This window comes from Clytia hemisphaerica, unplaced genomic scaffold (genome assembly GCF_902728285.1).
Source record: "Clytia hemisphaerica strain Z4C2 unplaced genomic scaffold, Clytia hemisphaerica genome assembly, whole genome shotgun sequence".
NCBI lineage: Eukaryota > Metazoa > Cnidaria > Hydrozoa > Leptothecata > Clytiidae > Clytia > Clytia hemisphaerica.
In genome coordinates, this window is record NW_027104543.1 from 458,531 (window position 1) to 481,056 (window position 22,526).

The following is a 22,526-nucleotide window of genomic DNA, read 5'->3' on the forward strand; positions in this document are numbered from 1 at the left end:
ATTCGTTCTCGTTCGTCAATAATTGCAATGATCGATCTCCATCACGTTCGACTTTGACAAAATCCTGCGCTAAACAAAAGAAATACTATTAAAACTATTCCCCTGCAACTAATTATGATATACCAAATGCCAGGAATGTGCAAATACGCGCCCATTCCAGGAGAGTTGTTCTTTTATATGAGACTTTGGATCGATGTGTAATACAGTGGTGTTCCGCTGTATATTCGCATCAAAATCTCTTTAGATAAAGAGAAATCAAGATTCAAGAGTGTATGACATTGTGTTTGATTTGGATACAGGCTTTTCTAGACATCAACACAATTTTACACATCTCAACATATTCTGTTTTTATATTAATGGATGACTATGCTTTGAGGTTTTATTAGGATTTATGAAATTTAAATCTCTTTTTGATTTTTGGTTTTGTAACTTTCTATAAGGAACGCCTTATGAAAATAATTTAATGATGAACTCACTCATCAGGCTTTCTTTTAAACATTGATTGATATTTTTATTACATTGGGCATTTTTGATGGAGTTGATTCCACAAATATGGATGAATAAGATAGGTCACTGAAGTTTTAGGTTTTGAGTCGATTGGGTGGATCTTTTCTTTCAGCATTTGGGATGTTAAAGGTTAGTGTATTGAAATTGTTTGATACAGAACTTGAAATTTCTAATTTCTAATTTTAATGTTTTCTTGTTTTTTTTCTCAAAAATATGGTGATAAGATTGATCAGTTGATAGTAACCATAGTAACCATGCCACTGGGCTTTTTCCATTTCATCATGGATATTCTTAACTTTTTGTGGAAAATCATCTAGAAGTATCCTTAAGGCTTTCTTAGGTTGTGATCCAGACCCAACCTAAATTTAATATGTAATACATACTACAAAAATAATGCATCTTTGTGAAAATCTTGAGAATTGCTGAATAATTGGCAATTTGCAGTTAAAAAAGTCGCCCAAAAAAGGAAATTTTTAGTTTGATGTCCAAATTTCATAATGGTGGTATTCTTAGCATATTCTTAATTTTTTGATCAATTTCATCATTAATATTCTTATGAAGTATATTCTTATAAAAAGTGTGTTATTGGAATGTTTGGCAATCCGAATCACTTTGCATCCTCAATCTATCTGAGCTTGAAGTATTATAATCATTTGTTTACTACATGTTTACTGTATAGTTTGAGTACCAAATACCCAAAATTCAAGTAGTAAGTTTGCGATCGCAGTCAAGGGCGACCCGAAGGCTTAGGGGAGGGTGGCACTACTTTCCCAGGATTTCTCCATTTACCCTTGATCCGTCTCTCTAGTTGCTGAGCATCACCATTTTGGGAATATGTGGTATGACCTGGCTAGGGATCGAACCCACAACCTTGCGCACCCTAGCTTGATGTTCTATCTTTATGCTACGGCCGCACCTAAAATGTACAAAATGTTTATGTCATCATTTTATAAAAATTCGTGTTAGACATCAGGTCTTATTTTCCACTCAACATGATTTCTGTTGTCAGGAGTTCACAAAGCCCTTGTTGATGTAAGTTATGTTGACGAATAAATCTCTCTATCAACACAAAAATTATTGTTATCCTTTTCAATGTGTAAACTAACGCTGTTTTTTCTACGTTCTTGAACTAACATTTTTTTTGATGAATAAAATTGGAGAGCTTGACTGTAGAGAATTTTGGACCATTATTTTATATATTGTCTGAGTGTGTTTGCTGATAAGAGTTGTGTCATCTTATCGTCTTGCAGAAACTGAAAACTTAACCTGTACCTTGAAGATGTTTAACTGCTGATATTTTAGGACATTTTTTACATTAGGGGCAGTTTTTGGAAAAACTAAAATTGATAGAGGTTTGTACTATTCATAGAAATTGAATTCTTATCGCTTTTTTCATGGTGTCTTGCAGCGGTGTCTCTATAACTCGAACCTCTGTAACTCGAATGCCTTCTTAGCTCAAACAATTTTGCTGGTTCATTCAGTTGACAATGCCTTATAAATCGTACTCCATAACTCGAACAAATTTGTGTTCATAATTTGGGTTCGAGCTATGGAAACTTCACTGTATTATGTAAATCATTTTATCATCCGAAGACTTTGAAAAGCTAATGTGAAGTTAGAGCTATGATGCATCGAAAATTTTGGTATGACAATTGCTATACCCTTGTTGTATGTTGACATTTGTGATGGCTTTGCAAATTATGGATTAAGCGTCACGCATCTTTTGTTTTTTGTCATGTTTGTGGACAATGAGAGTGTAGAAAATTTTGGAAGCTCCAGCGCGTTCTCATTTTTTTAAGAGAAAGCCTAAATTCTTTATAAAAAGGTTTTATAAAAATCAACTTCTCAAGTCTTAGCAATCCAGACTCTAACTCAATTCGTAATACATGTTTTTTTTATTAGAACCCAGTTTATAAGAACATTGAGGCTGAAATTCGTCGAAAATTTAGAACATCGTAAGAACATGCTCAGTCTCAGTTTGGAAAAAAATGACAAGAAACTACTATTGTTTTCTCTTTTCAAGCAGTTTTAACTGAACTTAGGGATGGATTTTCTAAAACCGAGAGTCAAATATTGTCTAAATTTTACCAATTTTAAGTGCTCTTTATTTTGCATGATAATGTCGATGTAGAGTAGTCTGAAAAATTAAGAACCCATTTAAGAACATTTTAGGCTGAAAATTTCTAAAAGAATAAGCACATCCAGGCTCAGCCAAATTATAGGTGTTCTAATAAAAAAAAAACGTGCAACAAATCGTGCTGTCGTGTTTAATGGCATTGAGAATGTAATGCTAAAGGAGTCAAGATTAAAATGGAGCTTGGCATGGAGAGTGTCTGAGTGCAAGAATTACAGCAAAAATACTGTACTACAGTTGAATTGACGCTCTCTAATTCGATGTTCTACGTTCGACAATACGATAATATTGAAAGCCACCGTCAGCTACACGTTTTTTTTTTTATAAGGAACACGTTTATACGGAACTCGAGGCTGAAAATGGTTAAAAAAATAAGGAATTGTTAAGGAACTGCTCAAGCTGAGAATAAGTGGATTTGAAAATAATGTACCTTATTGGGACTAATTTGACCAAATTTTGATCTTTCAAGGGGCAAAAAGCTCAAAATTTCCCATGTAGTAAGGAACTCGATAAGGAACTTTGAGACTGAAATCCTCTGTAAAAATAAGGAACTCCAGGCTCAGAGCAAAGTTAAGGTTCCTTATAAAAAAAAAACGTGTAAAAATTCTTCTAAATGACTCCTTTATTCGATGAAAATCTAATTTGCCTTGAAAATCAAATCAGGGAGCGTCGACTGTACTTGGTTATCCGAGCTTTATCTCTCATCCTCTACTACACAGACTCTCCACAATCCGAACAACTTTGAGTGTTCGCTGAAAGAGTGGGGCTTAGAGAACAAATTTATTGGCATTTTTCTCCATTGTCTATCCATTTTATATTTGCTAATGGACCTTTTACATACGAGAGTCGGATTACACTCTTTACACATCATCTCTCGTATTTCACCAAAACTATATTTCACGTTGATTGGTGTATGTGTGTGTGTCTAATAGAGACATTTTTTTCCTCTCTCATCGTTCGCTTTAAATTGTTCAGATAGTGCTTTGTAAGCTTGTGATTGGTGACGGGTTGAAAAATGTAGTGTGTTTTTCTGTTATCAGTGAGATTTTGTAATAATATATTTTGCGAAATGTAATGTCTGTTGACTTCATGGGCTTATCTGTTTTTTTATACAGATGTATTTTTATGACTTTTCCAAGTTCTCCTGGGGCTTTAGTTCTAATTTTGACGAAAAGAAACCAAAAAGTGATCCTTCATTTAAGTCTTTCTGATTTATCTTGAATCTGAAGAAAATCTCTTTCTTAAAAGGTTTTTTTAATTTTTAAGTCAAAAGTGTTTTACGTACTCAAAGTCTTCACGCTGTAATTTCGTATAGAGTTCTGTTTAAATTTGGATTTGATCTTGCAAACAATCCGTGTACGTAATGGCTTTACCGTATGCATGAAAATATTATAACATCAAACTTAAAATTAACTTTTAATTGAATTTTTGTCAACTTTGTTTTTCAACAAACTCAATCACCATATCTACAATGAAATATTTTATGATTTATACTTCATTACTATTAGACGTTGTGCTATAAATCACATTATAGGAGAGATGACATTTTCTCTGATTTGTTTTGCAATGTGCCTCTTGCAGACTTTTTGAGGCTTCTTTTGCTTTTTTATATCTGACTCAATAATTTTCAGTAGATAAAACCGTACAAGGCTTGGTTCGCTCTGATTAAACTGTTTTAGATTCTGAATTTGCCAGTAAAGTAGCTTTTTCTAGTGCAAAAGAAAAGGAAGTTTACCTAGGTCCTCACGATAGCAGAAAAGTTTCGGACAACGGTTACTTCTTTAACATGATTCAACTTTAATTGCGCGGACGGCTCCTGAGGGACTGGTATTGAATTTACAAAGAAATGACGTCCAAATTCTATGTCTTCGAGGAATATAATGCAAAAACTTCAGAAATTTTGACGTCATTCTTTCCTGGTAAATTCGAACCCAGATTCCTTAAGCGTTGACAGGTGTTACTTACAATATGGTACTTCTTCTTAACCAAATTTTCTTCTATTTTTTCTATAGGCTAATCGATCAGATAGCCCGACTCCGTCGTCCGTCTCCACTATGTCAGAATGGGACGATTACAATGAGACGCTAACGCAAGTCTTGACATGGCTCATGCAAGCTGAAACACAACTCAAACAACAGGAACCTGTCTCTGAAAATGTGGACAAAGTCAAAGAACAATTTAGAGAACATGAGGTATTCTTTTGATGCTTACGCAACTGTGATCTTATAGTTTGAATTTGTTCCAGAGCATTTTTACATTTTTTCACTTCTCTTCTCTAACTCGAACCTCACTCTAACTCGGATTTTTTTAAACAAACCATTTCAAACGATCATCTAATACAAGAAATCTCACACAAGTTTATCTATAATAACCTTTAGACGTTCGGCTCAAATTTTGACGTCATTCTAATCTTTCCTGGTAAATGAAAAATCATGATTTAATCTATATCACCCTTGAGTACAGTTACCACTCTCTTATTCGATTGCCAAGTTGTCAAGGGATTATTGGATTTTCTCGAGTAAGGTAGCGTATCGAGTAGTAGAGCGTCGTTCGTGAGACTTTTTTGCTGATGGTGACTTTCAATATTATGGAATGATGGAGCCTATTGAATAGTTGAGTATCTAATAAATTTTAACCAACCATTGTTTCCTTACTCTTCTTTTACTACAGGAATTCATGATGATTTTAACTTCACATCAAGCCAGTGTGGGAAGCGTATTGGAGTTTGGAAGTCAGCTCATCAACGAAAATATCGTCGTTGGTCGGGAGGAGCGTGAAATTAGGGAACAAATGTCAGTTTTGTCCGAAAGATGGGAAAATCTTCGAGTGTCCGCTATGCAAAGACAATCAGAGTAAGGATTTTAGACTGCATTCCCTTTCTTTTTTACTGTCTTTTATGACAATTTAGTGAGGGAAATTAAACCCTCCTGTTCAAAGAAAACAGTTTTACCCAAATAAAGAGTAACTCTGAATTTTTTATAATAACAAACTATATATACATGATGGTTCGATGGCCAAAATATTAGGAACAAGTTAAGAACATCTTAAGGTTGTGCTGACTAAAATTAAACAAAAATAATCACAAAAAGGTGACTGATATAACATGTTAAGGATATTTGTAGCCTTCAAACTAAAAAAGTTAAGAACACCCGAAGGCTTCAAAAATTTAGGATGTTCTTATAAAGGAAATATGTATACAGAAGAAAAAGTATGAAATAACAAAATGACATGATCACTATTGTCTTTTTGTAGATTACATCAACAACTGATGAAACTTCAACAACTCCAACTCCAAGAGCTTGCAAACTGGCTGACAACAGCTGAAAACATCATCGAAACTACGGGACCAATCGGATCAGATTTGGAAAGCGTTAAAATTCAAGTGGACGCTCACAAGACGTTTCAGGTAGAGTTTGTAATAATGATTTTGTATACTATTATTTCTATAAGAAAATTTTTTTTTACAATGTTCTACCGCACGATTCTTTTTTACAAATTCTGCTTTGCAATGTATTATTTGCGAGCTATGTTCTGCAGGGTAACTCAAATTGACATTATCCGTGAAAGATGGAATATTGAAATAAGTATAACACGTCAAGTTGTTTTCTACCATATAAAAAGCTAATATAAGACCATGTGGAGAAGTAACAGTTCCACATTGTTCCGAAACAAAACGTTCCAAAGAAAAGGAAGACGTTACAAAGCAAAACAAATCGAAACGGTTTCGTTTCGCTATTTTCATCAGAACGGATGCTCGATTCTCCGAAACATTCCGAAATCAGTATGAACACTTTCTATCCGTAACAAAGGCCATACCGGAGCGATGAGAAACCGTAACGTCTAAACATGGTCTAACCTGGTCTAACCAAAATTGACATTACCAGGAAAGATGAAATGTTGAAAAAAAAATGTAATACGTTAGCTAGTTATTCATGATGGAGAAAGCAAATCTAAAAGTACATTTTCTTTATACCTTACTTTCTATTCTACCAGGATGATTTGGAGAACCAGCAGATCCACGTCAATTCATTAAGTCATATGGTAGTGGTGGTTGATGAATCCGAATCTGAAAACGCTACAGCTGATTTGGAAGAGCAATTAGCTTTACTTGGTGAGCGATGGTCTGCTGTATGTAAATGGACTGGTAACAGGTTAGTATTCGGGGGTCTGGTATCGAATTCTCAAGGAAATGACGTCTAAGTTCTTTGTTTTACGAAATTGTAAAGGCAATGACTTCAGACATTTTAACTTCATTCTTCCTTGCAAACTCGAACCTAGCCTTCTCACGCTTTAGAGCTTGATAAGTGTATTCTCCATGCCTAAATAAACGTTTTAAGCATTTTACGTATATACGTGTCCTATTAGACCATCTAACTTCAAAACCCTCCTATTGTTTTCATTAATATCATGTATGTCGTATTCTAATAGTTGTTCGAAGAAGCATTGTTTCAATAGAACGAAATTGTTTCAAATCCTGCTAACCTAGGTACCTTGAGGAAAGTTCTTTCTCCCAGCATACAAACGATAAAAAATTCGCGTTGTCGTCTAGTTGTACGTCTAGTATAGTTATATGTATTATTCTGTCCCCCCCCCCCTTTACAGATGGGAAACTCTGCAAGAGGTGTTGAAGAGTTGGGAACAATATCGTAACCAAGAGCAACGACTGAACGATTGGTTGTATGAGAAGGAGAAAGGCTTGAAAGATATCTCGCTCTTTGATATGGGCGACAAAGAAGAAGTACAGAAACAAATACAAAAATTAAAGGTATAAGAAAGCTTTGCTTCTCTCGGTCAAAAGTTTCTAAATTCATTAAAATGCTAGTGTGCAAAAAGTGAGAGCCAAGGAGTCATTTGCAGTATTCTTATTTGCTAAGCCACCCCACTATTCTTCTGAATAAGTTAGAGTTTATCGACCTAGTGATATTCATATTGGAAATGCTTCGTGGCTTGGATCACGAGGTAATCAGAAGGTCTTAGTACAATAAGAAGTGGGGAAAACGGTCTCTATATTTCTCGGTAATGGGTGAAGACTCTTTCAAAACGTTGCCAAACGTAAATCTAGTGATCTCAACCATGATATACTTTCGATAAGCAACATCTTTGTTGAAAGAATTTTTACTCGACAATCAAATATTGTGAGTTCATACAAGGAACTTGGTTTTTCGAATACTTATCAAACTACACATTGAATTTTCACAGATATATCTTACGGTTGTGTCTTTATGTTATGTCTGTTGTGTCTTCAAATTTATGTAACTACAAGAGAAATTTTTGATTGCGGAAAAGTTGGTTGGTATTAATGGTTACTGGCAAATACAGTTGACGCTCTCTAATTCAACGCTCTACTATTCAATGCGCTCTTTTATTCGATGAAATTGAAAGTCACCGTCAACAAGAAACGCATAAGCGACGCTCTACTATTCAATGCGCTCCTTTTGTCGATGAAAATCCAACTTCCCTTGAAAATCGGATCAGAGAGCGTCAACTGTATCTCAGAGTTAGGTCTTTTGCAAAAATTTTCACATTGACGTCATTTGAGAAACTTTGTTCTTTTTCTCAACAGGATTTAGAGAACGAGTTGACACAGCAACAGAATTCTTTTGGTGATTTCAACAACGCTGCCCAGGGCGTTGCACAAATGCTTGATGAAGAGTCACCAGCCATCCAAAACATACAAGTAACAATGGAAGATTTCAATAAAAGATGGAATACCATTGCTAGCATGCTGAATGCCAAAATGAAGCATGTAAGTTATTTGATTATGTCTACTCCCGAGCAAATCCTTTTTGTTGGTGATGAAAAACATTTTTGGTCACAGTACTAAAGTCTGTCTGCGCAGTTCTTCAAGAAGTTTATTTTTTTCTTCTTCATTTTTCATCTTCATTTTCCAAAGCTTTTTCAATTTTTCTCTATTTGGGACTATTTCACTTTTGAAGATCTTTTCAACAAGCACAAAACTGCAATTTAATTCAAATTCTACCAAAAGTTACAGTTTTTTGTCCGATCTCAGTCCTTTTGCTTTGAAATAAGAAACATTTTTGGTTGCAGTAACTATGATATTCTCATGTATGGTCTCCGAAGCTCCATCATGTTATTAAGTTTTTTGCTTATCAGTTAGAACTGTCATTTCCTTAAGAAAGAGACGTTTTTATTAGCCAGTATTAGCTTCATAATACCTTCACAGAATGTTTGAACGTACTCTGTACCAGAGTGTATCTCACGTTTATCGCTTCGTAGTACACTCTGTGCGCATCGTCTGTTCGATAAAAAAATCCCGTACGAAGACCTCTGCGATGAAGTGTGATTTATGAATAGTAACACTTCCCTCATCGTCTCCCCTCTCTCACCAACACTCCATCGCAGTGGTCGGTTTGAAAAATCTCAAATTAGAAAAGACAATGACAACAGACCCTCTACGGCAATGAATTTTGAAATAAGCCGTATATACTGGGCAGTAGCGGCCTGGCTTAATTTTCTTGGTGGTGCAAACTATGAAATTGGCGCCCCTGGTATTTTTGTCCTTATTTGCGCCCTATACCATTAAGTGAAACTATTAAGGTAAGAGCAGTGACTGGTTGAAAGTAACGCCCGGAATCTCTGAGTCAACAAAGTTTTATTTATACGAAGGTGGTGGTAATGACAATTTGATATCTATTTCCTTGTTATTTCCTGGTCTTACTGTACTCTCCACTAAAGATCAATGGCTGAAAGAGGCCCAAAAAATTCGAAAGTTGGCAAGAATAAGGGTTCTTTGTAATTCTGGCGCCGCAGGCAAAAAAATTTGGTGTAAGAAAGGTCAAACAGCTTATAAGATATTCTAAAAAGGAGAAAGTTAGTCCGCATAAGACCACAAAAACCACAGCGAGCAGTTTCGATCAATCTCTCATTTTGGGATTGAGCATCCTCTTTAACCCCTGGTGGATACACAACACTTCTCTTGCTAAGACTTTTCGCAATTAAATGTTGATAGTAGTTTTGAAAAAATTCGTAAAATAAAACGAAGCGCCGCAGGCGAAAAAAATTTACATTGCACTTATAGAAGGCGCTAAAACGTGTCAAAGGGCGCAAAATCGCCCAACCAAACATCAAAAAAAATTTTGGCGCCCCCTTGAAAAGTTTTTTTGGCGCCCCTCTCAGGTCTTTCTGGGTGGTGCACTGCACACCCTGCACCCCCTGCCAGGCCGCCACTGATACTGGGTTTGAGTACAGACAAGTTTGAGCGTAGTCTAAATGAAATTCTGCGCCTTTCTACAGTTCCGAAGTATCGAGAACAACTTGACAGCACTACTAAAAGAAATCGATGACAATATAGAATGGATCACAGATACAGAACTCTTACTGAAACCTTCATCGCCACCAGATCGCGAACTAGTCGAGGTAAATAAATATTATTCGAGAGGATTTGATCATCGCTTCTATAGGGAGCTTTTAAGTAACTAACCAAATAGTAACTGTAATTATTTTAAAGTTTTGAGTGTTCCACTCTTATTTGGTCGTGCAATTTAGAAAAAAGGAATTTTAAAACAGCATAATTGAATGACACAGGCTAGTGAATCTAAAAACTTCGAGTCGAGTTCAGCAGAGGTGAATGGCGCCAAAATTATCAAAACTATCAATGCAAAGACTTCAATTTCATTTGCTTTTCAATACACTCTTCTCGAGATGCATAAATTTATTGTTGTCCTCGTTTTCAAACAGATTTCATTGCTATGAAATTATACATTTTAACCAATTTGAATTCCCAAAAGGCAAACATTAACTCTGAAACAAAAGTACTTGAAATTCAAAATGTCTTACGAGGTGTAAACAACACAATTATCATTGTGAATATGTAATTTTATAGCAATGAAATGTATTCTACCTTGTAAACTCGAGCTCAGTCTCCCCGTGCTTTTACGGTTAGAAGATATGCATGACGAAGACCTACACTAAGCAGGTCGAAATATTGTTTATATGAAAAATCTATATAGAATGACCATAAAAATGTGATTTATATTTTAAAGTACTTCATTTGTATGACACTAAAGACAAGGTATATAGGTGTAATATTGTGTTGTGCTTATAGTCTCTTGACCAAGCAATCAAGAAACGTCGCGATTCAATTATCGTCTTGACGGAGCAAGGCGAAACACTGATGACGGAAAGCAAAAACGCCGGACAGTCGGTCGTCGGCCTCGAACAACAATTAAACAATTTTCAAGAGCGTTGGAGCCAGCTTTCCCGCACGGTGGCCGAAAAGCGTGACCTTGTGGAAGACAACGAAAAGAAGAAGGTATTTGTAGAGCAAGTTCAAAAAATCTTGCTGGTCATAACAGAGATTACCACTTATATTGAAGTCATTGTCATTGATTTGAAAAATAACCCAACAGAATTGCTAACCATACTCGAGGTATAACATTTTCATTTATTTATTTGTTTTGGTTCAATATCCTTTGAAATTTCTTCAACTCGGCGACGATAGTATCAAGTGGTTGTTTTATGCTAGCTGTATGAGTTTTGCTTTAAGTTTTCATGTATTATTTGTACACGATTTTAGTTCTTTTCACTTTTTCGTTCGATGCAACTCTTGAAAATGTAATATTTTTTGTGTCAGTGGCCAATTGTTTTGAAAAAGCAATGCCATTGAAACAACCAATCAAATTTGGCTGATTCATAAAGGAATTTAATCGATTTTTCTGTTTTCGTGTGGAGAAATTTTGAAGGATATTAATTTTCACTCGTTTGTATTTTGTTATCTCTCATCCACCGGTTCTTTGTCCAAAATTCGACTAAAACCCCTCACAAACACACACGTTTAATAGTATTATTTTGAGTTTACAGAAAAAACTTCAAGGTCAATCTTGGAAGCTCTAAGAGATACAAAATACAACCTAACAACGACTAACCACCGCTAATTACCTTCTCTACTAATATAATGCTTCGTTCGTTCGTTCATTCGCTCGCCAATTCATTTGCTCGCCAATTCATCCATTCGCATATTCATTCATTCGCCCACCCATTCATTCGCTCATTCATTCATTCGCCCATTCATTCATTAATTCATTCATTCGCAAGTACGAATTTGAAGAATCGTGGCGGGTATGAGAATCATGCATCATAAAACCAAGGTGAGCTCCATTATGTAATCCCACTTCAAATGCTAAATTTTAAAAATACTTTTTCACTATCCTTTTTCAGGCAAAACAAAGCGAAGTATCACAACACAAGGCAGCCCTAGCTAACCTCTTATCAAAAAGCAATGAAATCAAAGACCCAGCCACACAAGCAGCTTTCCAATCCGAAGTGGACGCAGTTTCTGTCAAACTCTCCGCAACAGAGAGCACGATCGGTGATAAACACAGACAAACGAACGATCGGATAAACAGTGCTCCTCCACAGGAGTTTTTGGATAAAATGACTAGTATTAAGGATATTGTCAATAATATTTTCCCTTGTGTCAGTAAGGAATTCAAATACGATCAAATCAAAAGCATGCAGACATTGGCAGACGACTTGAAGGTATATGTCTACCCCTTGCTCATTTTTGAATAAATGTTTTTAACATCAGTAATGCCTTCTTTTGATAGTGTTTCCAAAGATTTTGCCTGCCGATCTTGACATGACTTGAAGCCAACGATCAGTATATGTTTAAAGTCACGTGTCTAAATCAAAGCTCATTTTGTGATAAGCAATCTTCGTTTGGATATAGATTTAAAGGTATTTGAAGGTGCAACTGTTTTACCTACTTTTCTGAATTGCCAAGCAACGTGTATGATTTTGTTTTGTCGTGAAAATACATCTTCCATCAATTTACAGTACAACTTCTTATTACCAGATGCTCTATATTAGAAAGTTTTCTTTCCCCGGTCGTTTCATAGAAAAATTCTTATACAGTAGAGTCTCTTTAACTCGAATGTGTTCGTAACTCGAATATGATTGCTGGTCCCTTCCGTTAAACCCTTATAAACTTCACTTCATAACTGGGAATTTCCTTAACGTGAACAAACTTTTGTTCCTCGTTTGTATTCGAGTTATGGAGAATCCACTGTAATGAAATTCTTATAAGATGAAAATTTTTCGCCACTTTAGTAGCAGACATTTGCCCAAATTGGATAAATTGGATAAATTTCCATTTCGTTCTTATTAGACGACATTGGCGAATGTTCCGTTGTTACTTTCTCACTTATTAAGCAACCAAATTCGTCCATTTATAGGGGATGGTCAAGAACCTACAAGAACAAGAAGGTCCACTATCACTACTCAATAAACAATCGAAACTTCTTATGGAGACATTGTCACCAGAAAATGCAGAGAAATGTCAGAAAGATGTATCAGAACTTGAACGTCAGCGTGCAGACTGTAAAAAGATCACGGAGGCACGATTGAAACGTGTCAGTGAGGCTATTTTACAGACTGAGGAACTGGAAACGGCAATGAAAGAGACTGTTCACTGGATGGATGATGTTGATCGTTTCTTGGAAGAAATCACTGGCACAATTTCAGAAGGTGATGCAGAAACCATCGAATCACAAGTACAAGAAGTCGAGGTAAGACCTCAAATTAAAAACTTCAACACCCGGCCCTTTCTACGCCAGCCCTATTGGCGTTATTCTTTCGTCGCTGGCGTAAGCCGTAAAGGATTGGAATAAATAAGGGCCGTGGTAGAAATAGAAATAAGGGCCGTGGTAGAAATAGAAATAAGGGCCGTGCTAGAAATAGAAATAAGGGCCGTGGTAGAAATAGAAATAAGGGCCGTGGTAGAAATAGAATAAGGGCCGTGTAGAAATAGAAATAAGGGCCGTGCTAGAAATAGAAATAAGGGCCGTGCTAGAAATAGAAATAAGGGCCGTGCTAGAAATAGAAATAAGGGCCGTGCTAGAAATAGAAATAAGGGCCGTGGTAGAAATAGAAATAAGGGCCGTGCTAGAAATAGAAATAAGGCCGTGCTAGAAATAAAATAAGGGCCGTGCTAGAAATAGAAATAAGGGCCGTGCTAGAAATAGAAATAAGGGCCGTGCTAGAAATAGAAATAAGGGCCGTGGTAGAAATAGAAATAAGGCTAAATAGGGCCGTGCTAAAATAGAAATAAGGGCCGTGGTAGAAATAGAAATAAGGGCCGTGGTAGAAATAGAAATAAGGGCCGTGCTAGAAATAGAAATAAGGGCCGTGCTAGAAATAGAAATAAGGGCCGTGGTAGAAATAGAAATAAGGGCCGTGCTAGAAATAGAAATAATCGAACTTCGGTGTATTAAAGGCCGGTGTGAAAGGTGCCAGCGTTAAAAGGGCCGATATGGTATTCAACATGACATTGTTATAAGGCATAAAGGATATAAATAGGCACTGATATAAAATTATATTTTGTAATAATTCTGGAATAAAAATTTCAAATTTTAAATCCAGAACTAATTGCGCTTCTAGGTACCCAATCTATGTTTGTGTTAGTGTAATGTTTCGGGAAGAGAGATACCTGAGTCAAAAACTATAAATGGGCATTTTGACACTTGTTTGTTTTGACACTTGTCATTTTATTTTTCATTTCTTACCATTATTTCCACAAAATATATTTAGAAATTAAATATTAATCAGAGATCTGACCTCAAGAATTTACAGTTCTCAATATACAGTTTTTTGAATTTACTCTGACACCCTAAACACCAAAAAAATAAAGATAACATCACAATGAAATGAATTAGAATCGAATATTAATTAATAATGAATAATTCAATAAATTATACACAACAACCACAGTGATCTATGTATATAATCTCGTGTTATTTTTCTTTCCAAGTCAAATTTTCTCCGAAAATTTTTTAATGCCGTGGAATTCAAAAAGTTCTTTTGAGCATTTTACTTTCAGTGTGTCCTTGTGTGCATAAATTCGTCATTCACACCAAAAAATGTCCAGATGGTAATATCATCAATATCGCAATATCTTAAATTTTAGATTTCAAGAGGCTTGAAAAAAATACTGATTTTGCTTGCTAAGATCTATTAAAAGTTTTTGAAAAAAAGAAAGAAAATTTCAACCAAACTTTATCGATACCCCTGTTGAAATTTCTCAACTTCCGGAAATTAAGCAAACTCTTTCCTTGCATGTGTTATCTTAGCCTGTACGAAACTCTTCTTTGCGAAAATAACCGCGAAGTACGGAAGGCCACCGTTTCATCTGTGCTCTATTTTCTGCCTCTGCGATGGAGAGATGTTTTAATTTAACATTCGAACTACCTTAAATAAGTGACATTGCCTTATCCTCCTCAATGCAATGGTATCTTTCGTTTTTTTAAAGAGTACGCACGTGTTTTTCGATAATTTAGTACCAGAAAGTTGATACTAACCACTGACCTTTATATGTCCCTGGACCAAGCTATATCCGCCATCTTTGATCGAAGTTTTTTGAAAGTTGGTACCGGCAAAGAAGCAATTGTAGTGTTTGAAACTTTGCCTAACGGCAAATAGCAATTTCAAAAAAACTCCGATCATAATATTTTGCTTGGCTGGCATTGAATAACTTGGTCCAGGGATATATAAAGGTCAGTGGTACTAACGAGACACAGAATTTCTAACCGTAACAGACCGACACACGGTAAAATTCGTCAAAAAGGCAAAATACGAGTTTGTACAGGATAGTGTTATCTTGGCATGGGCCCCGTCAACGGGGGGCGGGGGTCCATGGCCCCCCACTTTTTGGTAGACCATGTCATACGTTTTAAAGAGTTACTATTTTAAGCTGGTTTGAGACCAAATCAAACCACAAAAACAATTATTCTCTCCAATTAGGTAATCGTTTTAAGGTGTTTTGAGGGTGTAAAATGTGAAAAATTTTCTTCGTTGCCCAACCATGGTGGGTGACATTTTTTCGAAAATGTTGGCCTCCAAATGTTGGCCCCTCACTCAAATAAGCTCGCCGGGGATTTAATCCGGGACAAAGAAAGTCTCTAGCTGCCGTTGGAAAGAGCATTTGATTTCGACTATCATCTTTAGAGCATCTCAAGTACCAGGTGTGTCAAATCACCCCTAATTTACAATCTTTGACGTACATTTTTCTATTATAGAATGTAGAATATTGATTAATTTTCTCTAATCATTAAGAGAGTTTCTTTTAAACATTTATTGTGATTTTCTCCGAAACGTCTGTACCAATGAATACCAGTTGCTCTATCACAAGATTCCTGTTGCGAGTAGGCTCCGTTCATGAAATCGTAATGACAATCGCTAAACCACCAACCTTTAAAACAATAAGTAGAAATTGCACGTCAGGATTCACACATCTCGAATAGTCGATCAAAAAGACTACCTTATCGGCCCTTTTTACGCCGGCTCTAATTAAACGCCGGCCCTTATTACATCACAGCCTGATTTTGGAGTAAAACAATGGATAATAATTTTTGTCTTCCAATCATACCTAAAATCCTTTGAATTGAGAAATAATGATAAAAAATTAACTCCGCTTTTAGGTTAAAATTGCAAAATCTTGGCCCTTTTAACGCCGGCCCTTATTACGCCACAAGCCCAAAAATAACGCCAATAAGGGCCGGTGTAAAAAGAGCCGATAAGGTACCAGTCTTCGTAATAAACAGCGCTAGTAGGAAGGAAAACATGACGTAGCCTAAAAGACGGCCGTTTGTAATCCAAATTACGGCAAATATCTTTTTTCGACACAAATTCAAAATATTCACCTACCCTAAGGTCTCGAAAAGAACGCACCCCTTCCCCCGTTTATTAGAACTTTATTAATATATGAAATTCTCCCCTTCTTCTTATCAGGACTGGCCCCGCCAATTAGGTTCGCGGTTCAAAAGAAATTTCGGGACCCTTCCCTTTTATCCGGACTCCCTCCCCTCCTACTATTTGGGACCTTAGAGTATAATGCTTGCCTCCTGGAAACCTAATAGCACAAGTTGGAATTGGTGTGTACAAATCGTTGTCACGGGTCGGAGTGCTGAATTTCATGCCCTTCGCTCTTTCAAATAAACTATGATTGCTGTATTGAGTTCCACTGTAGATAGACTGGAAGTCGAATTTGTATTTCTCCATTAACTCGGAGCCGATGGTAAAACCGGCGAATCTTTTGCTCTCCCAAACACCGGAAAAATCCATCGCCCTCGCGTATAAGTCATATGATTGCGTTGATGTCAACTGATGAAGTGTTTCAAGACCTAACCAATATTCTCCTGTGAATTTGATGAAATAAGAAGAAAACTTTAACTCTGCACTATGAGTATTTAGGTTTCCTTTATCCTACACGTTTTCAAAATAAAAACAAACTATACAAGAACATAAGGCTTCGATGGCTAAAATGTTAAGAAGTTGAAAATATGTTAAGGCTTTGTGGACTCTAAAACACCCGATTTCTTAAGAAAATTGGCACTCACACTCACAAAATGGGGAATTTAAGAACATATTAAGAACATTTTTAGGCTTGAAACTCAAAAAGTAAAGAACATCCGAAGGCTTCAAAATTTGTGGATGTTCTTATAAAAAAACGAGTACTTCTTTAAATGCTGCGAATGTAAAATGAACATCAAGTTTTGTCTTGATTTTTTTTTATTTTGATTTTCTGTTATTCATTACAAAAGCTTTTGTCAGAGATATCTTACCTGACCCATCTCCAAATCCATCTTTGTACTCTGCCCATTCTTTATCTTCAAATGAAACTGAACCATCATAACGCCTTTGAAACGCCATCCACCCTCCGCCCTCGCCTTCCATGAAGCAATAAACACCACGTCGTGTTCCTAACAAATCAACTTCGTAAACACCATTTTTCAAGTGTCCTTTTTTTGAATAATCAAGACAACTTTTACATGTCGTACAAACTTTTTCTAACGGTTTCGAATAGATCTTTGACCCCACTTTAGTATCCAGCTCTTTGAATTTGGTATAATACTCGTACACAAAATCAAACAATCGACATTCGACTTTTCGAGGAACTGTTTGATAAACCTCGAATGAGAGACATTTTTCATTGTAAACGCATTGACCAAAACATTGTCGCTCATCCATAAGAGATACTTCGTAAAAAGGCTGCCAGGCGTACGCCTTACCAATAGCAGCATGGTTCCAAATTTGTTTTGAACATTCACACCAGTAAATGCACAGAATACCTAAGAATACAGTTCTAAACATGATTCTCCGAGAATAGAATCCTTTTTTCCTCTTTGTCAGATTTTTTGTTGTTTATGATTTGTTGCTTGATAAACTAAAATTTTCAATTTTTTTGAATTATTTATTTGAATTTTAAATTGGAAACTAAATACTGAATAATATTGAATGTTAAAGGAATAGTGTATTGCTACGCAAATCAAAATATTATGGTCACGTGTCTGGAATTTGATTGGTCGAGCGCGATAAAAGTTTACAATTTGATTGGTCGAACGGGATTTCACTTTCGTTTTCGTAATGTAAACAAACCGAAAAATACTTTGCGACATAAAAAAGTTGGAAGGGGAATGAAAAATCTTTCGTGTAATTTCTTCTGTCTTGTAACATACTTTATATGAAGGAAATTTTCTGTTTTGCTATGCCAAAATTGATTCACAAATGTAAATACTAGACAAAACTTTTTCTATACACAAAGAGATTGTGAGATGAGAAGATATAAACAGTTCTTTTTTGTTTTCCTGTGTTCTTTGTGTTTTATCAAGAGCAGATGAACAAAATAACAAATAATAAATAATGCATAAAACATTTTTTGAAAAAAATAACATCACATTACAAAATTCCTGTATATACATTTGGATTTTGAAAACTATATAAGTATTTACAAATTCTTTATGGCTCCACTTTTATCAAGAGTGATGCAAAAGTATTTGAATAATAATATGACCTCCTCTTTTAAGTTGCCTTCCAAAATATTTCTTTCCATTCAAAAAAAAATTCTCAATAGACCTTTTCATAAATTACGTCACGAACATCACTTGAAAAGGGCTATTAAAGCACCCTCAGAGTTTTTCACACAGTAGCACTTCATAGGGAAAAAAAGTTACCTAGAAAATAAAATTTTATCAAAACTGTTGGTGAAAAAATACTTCCTTTTTTTAGCAGAAAATGTTTTAATATCTTAAAATTTTATCATTGAGTATATGTATTTATCGTCACTATTCATACAACACCAGTCACAATATTCCACATTCACTCAAGTTAACAACGTAAATAAAATGTAAACAGTTCTTCTTACAGCAGCATATCCATACCACTGTAAAAATGCAGCTATGTCCATCCATAACGAAACAAACTGGTACATGAAAAATATGTTCAACTGTTCCCAAATCATAGCATGTACGAGGACTTTCAAAAAGGATGCAGAGATATGTAGCTTCAGAGTCGAACCATGCCAGAAGCACAAGAAGACAAAGTCCCTTGATCGATGGTTTGATCTTAATTTTCAATGATAGTTACAGGATTTTAAATTTAATCAAATCAACGTGTCCTACTGCTACTTCCTCAACATTATTTCATAAAATTCCAAATCAGTACAATATGATGCTCAGAACCAGAGTTTTTCGTTCATCGTAGAGTTACTTTTCGCTTCATTTTATTTGGTTCGTGCAAAATCTCATGATACAGTGCTTTTATCGAGAAAATAATATCCACGCGTTCCATGATTCTATCGAAGTATTCTGAAGTTATGTAGACTACAGTCTCCAGAGTTGATTTTTCAAGTCATTGGATGAACAAAAATGTCCCATATTTTGAAGTACGAACCATGAAAATCTTCTTTGAACAAGACTTTCTTGTCTTGATGAGTTTCATTCACTTCTCAGATCCATATATGCACACTTTCGAGAGATGAACAAGTCTTTCTTGTCTTGTTGATGAGTTTCATTTCACTTCTCAGATCCATATGCACACTTTCGAGAGAAAATAGAAATCTCTTTTAGTGCGGTCTAAATGTGCCAAAAGTCATAAACATTGTGCACAAGGACGTAAAAGCATGAAACTTTGCACAATGGTAGTTTAGGGGTCAAAAATGGATTTTAATCTCAGACCCAAAAAATTGGCACCTGTTTGTGTATTTTACAGACCATAATAGGTTTCCAGGCTAAAATGAAAATCTTTTTCTCCAAAGTATGTCCTGTTACATACCGTTGGAAAGCATGTTCCATGCCCGTTCAGAAAAACATTACAACCCATATCTGAAAATGAAGCCAATAAAAGTTATTGGGGAAGGTTGTTTAAAAAATGACCGAAAATGACGTAATTGCTGATGTCAGCAAAAATTCCAGGACCACTCAAACGTGTTTATTTTTGTGAAATTCAATAGAGTACCTCTCAGGTACTAAATACTATTGGTTAGATCAGCTGCAAGCTTATTTTACAATAGTTTTTTTGAGTATTGTTAGGTTGACAAATTTTGCCTTAGTAATGCTATACCATGGGCATGCCCGGTGCAAACCCTTTAGCCTAAGGCTTTCGACCGGTCATGAAAACGCCATATTCTATGTCAAGTGAGGTTAACTCTCAAGCAAAGCTATCCATTTGGTCATTGAAAGATCCTCTATTGAATTTCACAAAAATAAACGTGTCTGTGTGGTCCTGGAATTTTTGCTGACGTCAGCAATTATGTCATTTTCGGTCATTTTTCAAACAATCTTCCCCAATAACTTTTAATGGCTTCATTTTCAGATATGGGTTGTAATGTTTTTCTGAACGGGCATGAAAAATGCTTTCCAACGGTATGTAACATGACATACTTTGGAGAAAAGAATTTTCATTTTAGTCTGGAAACCTATTCTGGTCTGTAAAATACACAAACAGGTGTCAATTTTTTGGGTCTGAGATTTAAATCCATTTTTGACCCCTAAACTACCATTGTGCAAAGTTTCATGCTTTTACGCCTTTGTGCACAATATTTGCACAACTAGACCGTACTATTTCTCCTCTTGAGTGTTCAAAATTGACTACATTGTTATTTAACTGAAAGCAAGAGAAGAGATAGTTCTGTATAAATTGGTTAGCAAAAGAATTCAATCTTGATATTAAATATCTTCTTGTATCTTCAGCATCATAGAAAAATAAACATTGAAACTTTGCACAAAGATAGTTGAATAAAAACACTTTATGATTTTGGTGCTTTACCTATTTGCTCGACACTTAAAAGTTTCACATTAAAAATCATATCCAGCTGAATCTCGAGCATCACTGAAAAATATGCTTTGAAACTTTCCATAATGATAGTTCAATAATAATATGACCTATTTCAGTTAATATTAACACTGCTCAGCCACAAAATGATCAATAAAGATCTCGTAAACATTACAGTTTTTCTCAGTAAAGATTTTCCAGTCGCCATTTTCTTTTAGCTCGTTTTTTGAGCAAGACTAGAATCTCGTTCGGTTTTCTCGCGCCCTTGACGGGAAATACTCACTCGGGTAGTTTTACTTTTTGCGGGAAAAACATGAACGAGTTTCTTTGCTGTCGAGTTCAACTGTAGCAATACACTATTCCTTTAAATTACACGATTTTTTTTTTATTAGAACACCTAAAATTTGGCTGAGCCTGGATGTGCTTATTCTTTTAGCAATTTTCAGCCTAAAATGTTCTTAAATGCGTTCTTAATTTTTCGGACTACTTTAAATCGACAACATCATGCAAAATAAAGAGCACTTAAAGTTGGTAAAATTTGGACAATATTTGACTCTCGATTTTAGAAAATCCATCCCTAAGTTTGGTTAAAACTGCTTGAAAAGAGGAAAAAATTGTAGTTTCTCGTCATTTTTTTCCAAACTGAGGCTGGGCATGTTCTTACGATGTTCTTAATTGTTCGACGAATTTCAGCCTAAATGTTCTTATAAACTGGGTTCTAATAAAGAAAAAAACGTGTATTCTAGTTTTCTTCACTTCAATCTAAAACGAATTTTTTTGTGATGTCATTCAGAAAAATAATGTCATGACCTCATTGTTTTTTAGCCTTATTTTACCCGAACAATTATAAATTCCTCCTGGCTTTCAGAAGAATAGGACAATATAAATTAAAAAAAAAAATTAAGATCAGTGCAATAAACCTATTAAGTGTTGCGCCAATGGCAGAGTCTTGTTCGAGTTTATGTTTAAACCATGTTTAAAGTGCTTAAATTGTATTAACCAACTCACAGATACAGATATTTGATGCAATTCTACTCTGTTAAGGCCTGTTTCCATCGATCGCGCGAGCGTGCACGGTAGGGCAAAATTTCCTAAAATAGGGGTAGGTAGAAAACCTGGCCCACCTCTCTGGCCCGGGCCATATGGCCTACCATTGGCCCACCCTTTGGCCCACCTTCAAACATTTTTTCCCCGATTTTATTCTCGGACAACCAGGTTATAATGATATGTGTGCGTCGGGATGCGCTATAATTTCATTATGATTTCATCATAAAGGTCGCGCGTTGGCGTTATTGCATCAGCCGTTTTACGACAAACAATTGGTCAAATCTTCTAAATGCTTTTAAGAATTAAACGCTTTTTTTATAAGAATAGTGTACTTTGGAAGAAGGTCAATTATTCTTAAGAAAGTGCCAAAATTGAGGGTGAAATATTCTTAACTCAATTGTCTATCTGACCAAGGGATAAGACCCTTACAATTTTAGATTTATTTCAACAGAAGTCAGCCTAATGGTAGCGCATTGTGCTCTTGCACTAGGGATCCCGAGTTCGAGTCGGGTTCGGGTCAACGTCAAAGTTTTTCGCCAGGTTTTGATGCTTTATGTTTTTTTTGGGTGAAGATTCCGAAAAAAGGGGTCCGAAGTCCTGAAAAGTTGAAGAGCGGGTTGTTGGCACTCGTACAGGACTTAACCAGACCCTCTCCCGGGGGTCCCCTTAATCTATGTCAGGTGTATAAAATGCAGACTCAAAACTTTTTATTTATTTTTGTTTATTTCAGTCTCGTTGTTTTTCTAAATGCCAGAAAAACCAAAGTCCAACCTCA

The 22,526-nt window shown here is 35.6% G+C and overlaps 2 protein-coding genes across 2 annotated transcripts; one reads left to right on the forward strand and one right to left on the reverse strand.

Moving 5' to 3' along the window:
• The first annotated feature begins 4,749 nt into the window (after positions 1-4,749).
• Positions 4,750-13,269, forward strand: LOC136822639 (dystrophin-like). The gene is made up of 10 exons (XM_067078908.1): positions 4,750-4,833; positions 5,312-5,493; positions 5,894-6,047; positions 6,635-6,792; positions 7,244-7,406; positions 8,205-8,387; positions 9,896-10,018; positions 10,707-11,030; positions 11,819-12,139; positions 12,835-13,269. The coding sequence occupies exons 1-10, from the start codon at positions 4,750-4,752 to the stop codon at positions 13,267-13,269; spliced, it is 2,127 nt and encodes a 708-aa protein (XP_066935009.1).
• Positions 13,270-14,794: 1,525 nt separating this feature from the next.
• On the reverse strand, positions 14,795-17,803 carry LOC136822622 (microfibril-associated glycoprotein 4-like). Its single transcript, XM_067078891.1, has 3 exons — positions 17,218-17,803; positions 16,495-16,791; positions 14,795-15,845 (listed from the first exon to the last, which is right to left on the reverse strand). The coding sequence occupies exons 1-3, from the start codon at positions 17,744-17,746 to the stop codon at positions 15,688-15,690; spliced, it is 984 nt and encodes a 327-aa protein (XP_066934992.1). The 5' UTR covers positions 17,747-17,803; the 3' UTR covers positions 14,795-15,687.
• Between the last annotated feature and the right edge of the window lie 4,723 nt (positions 17,804-22,526).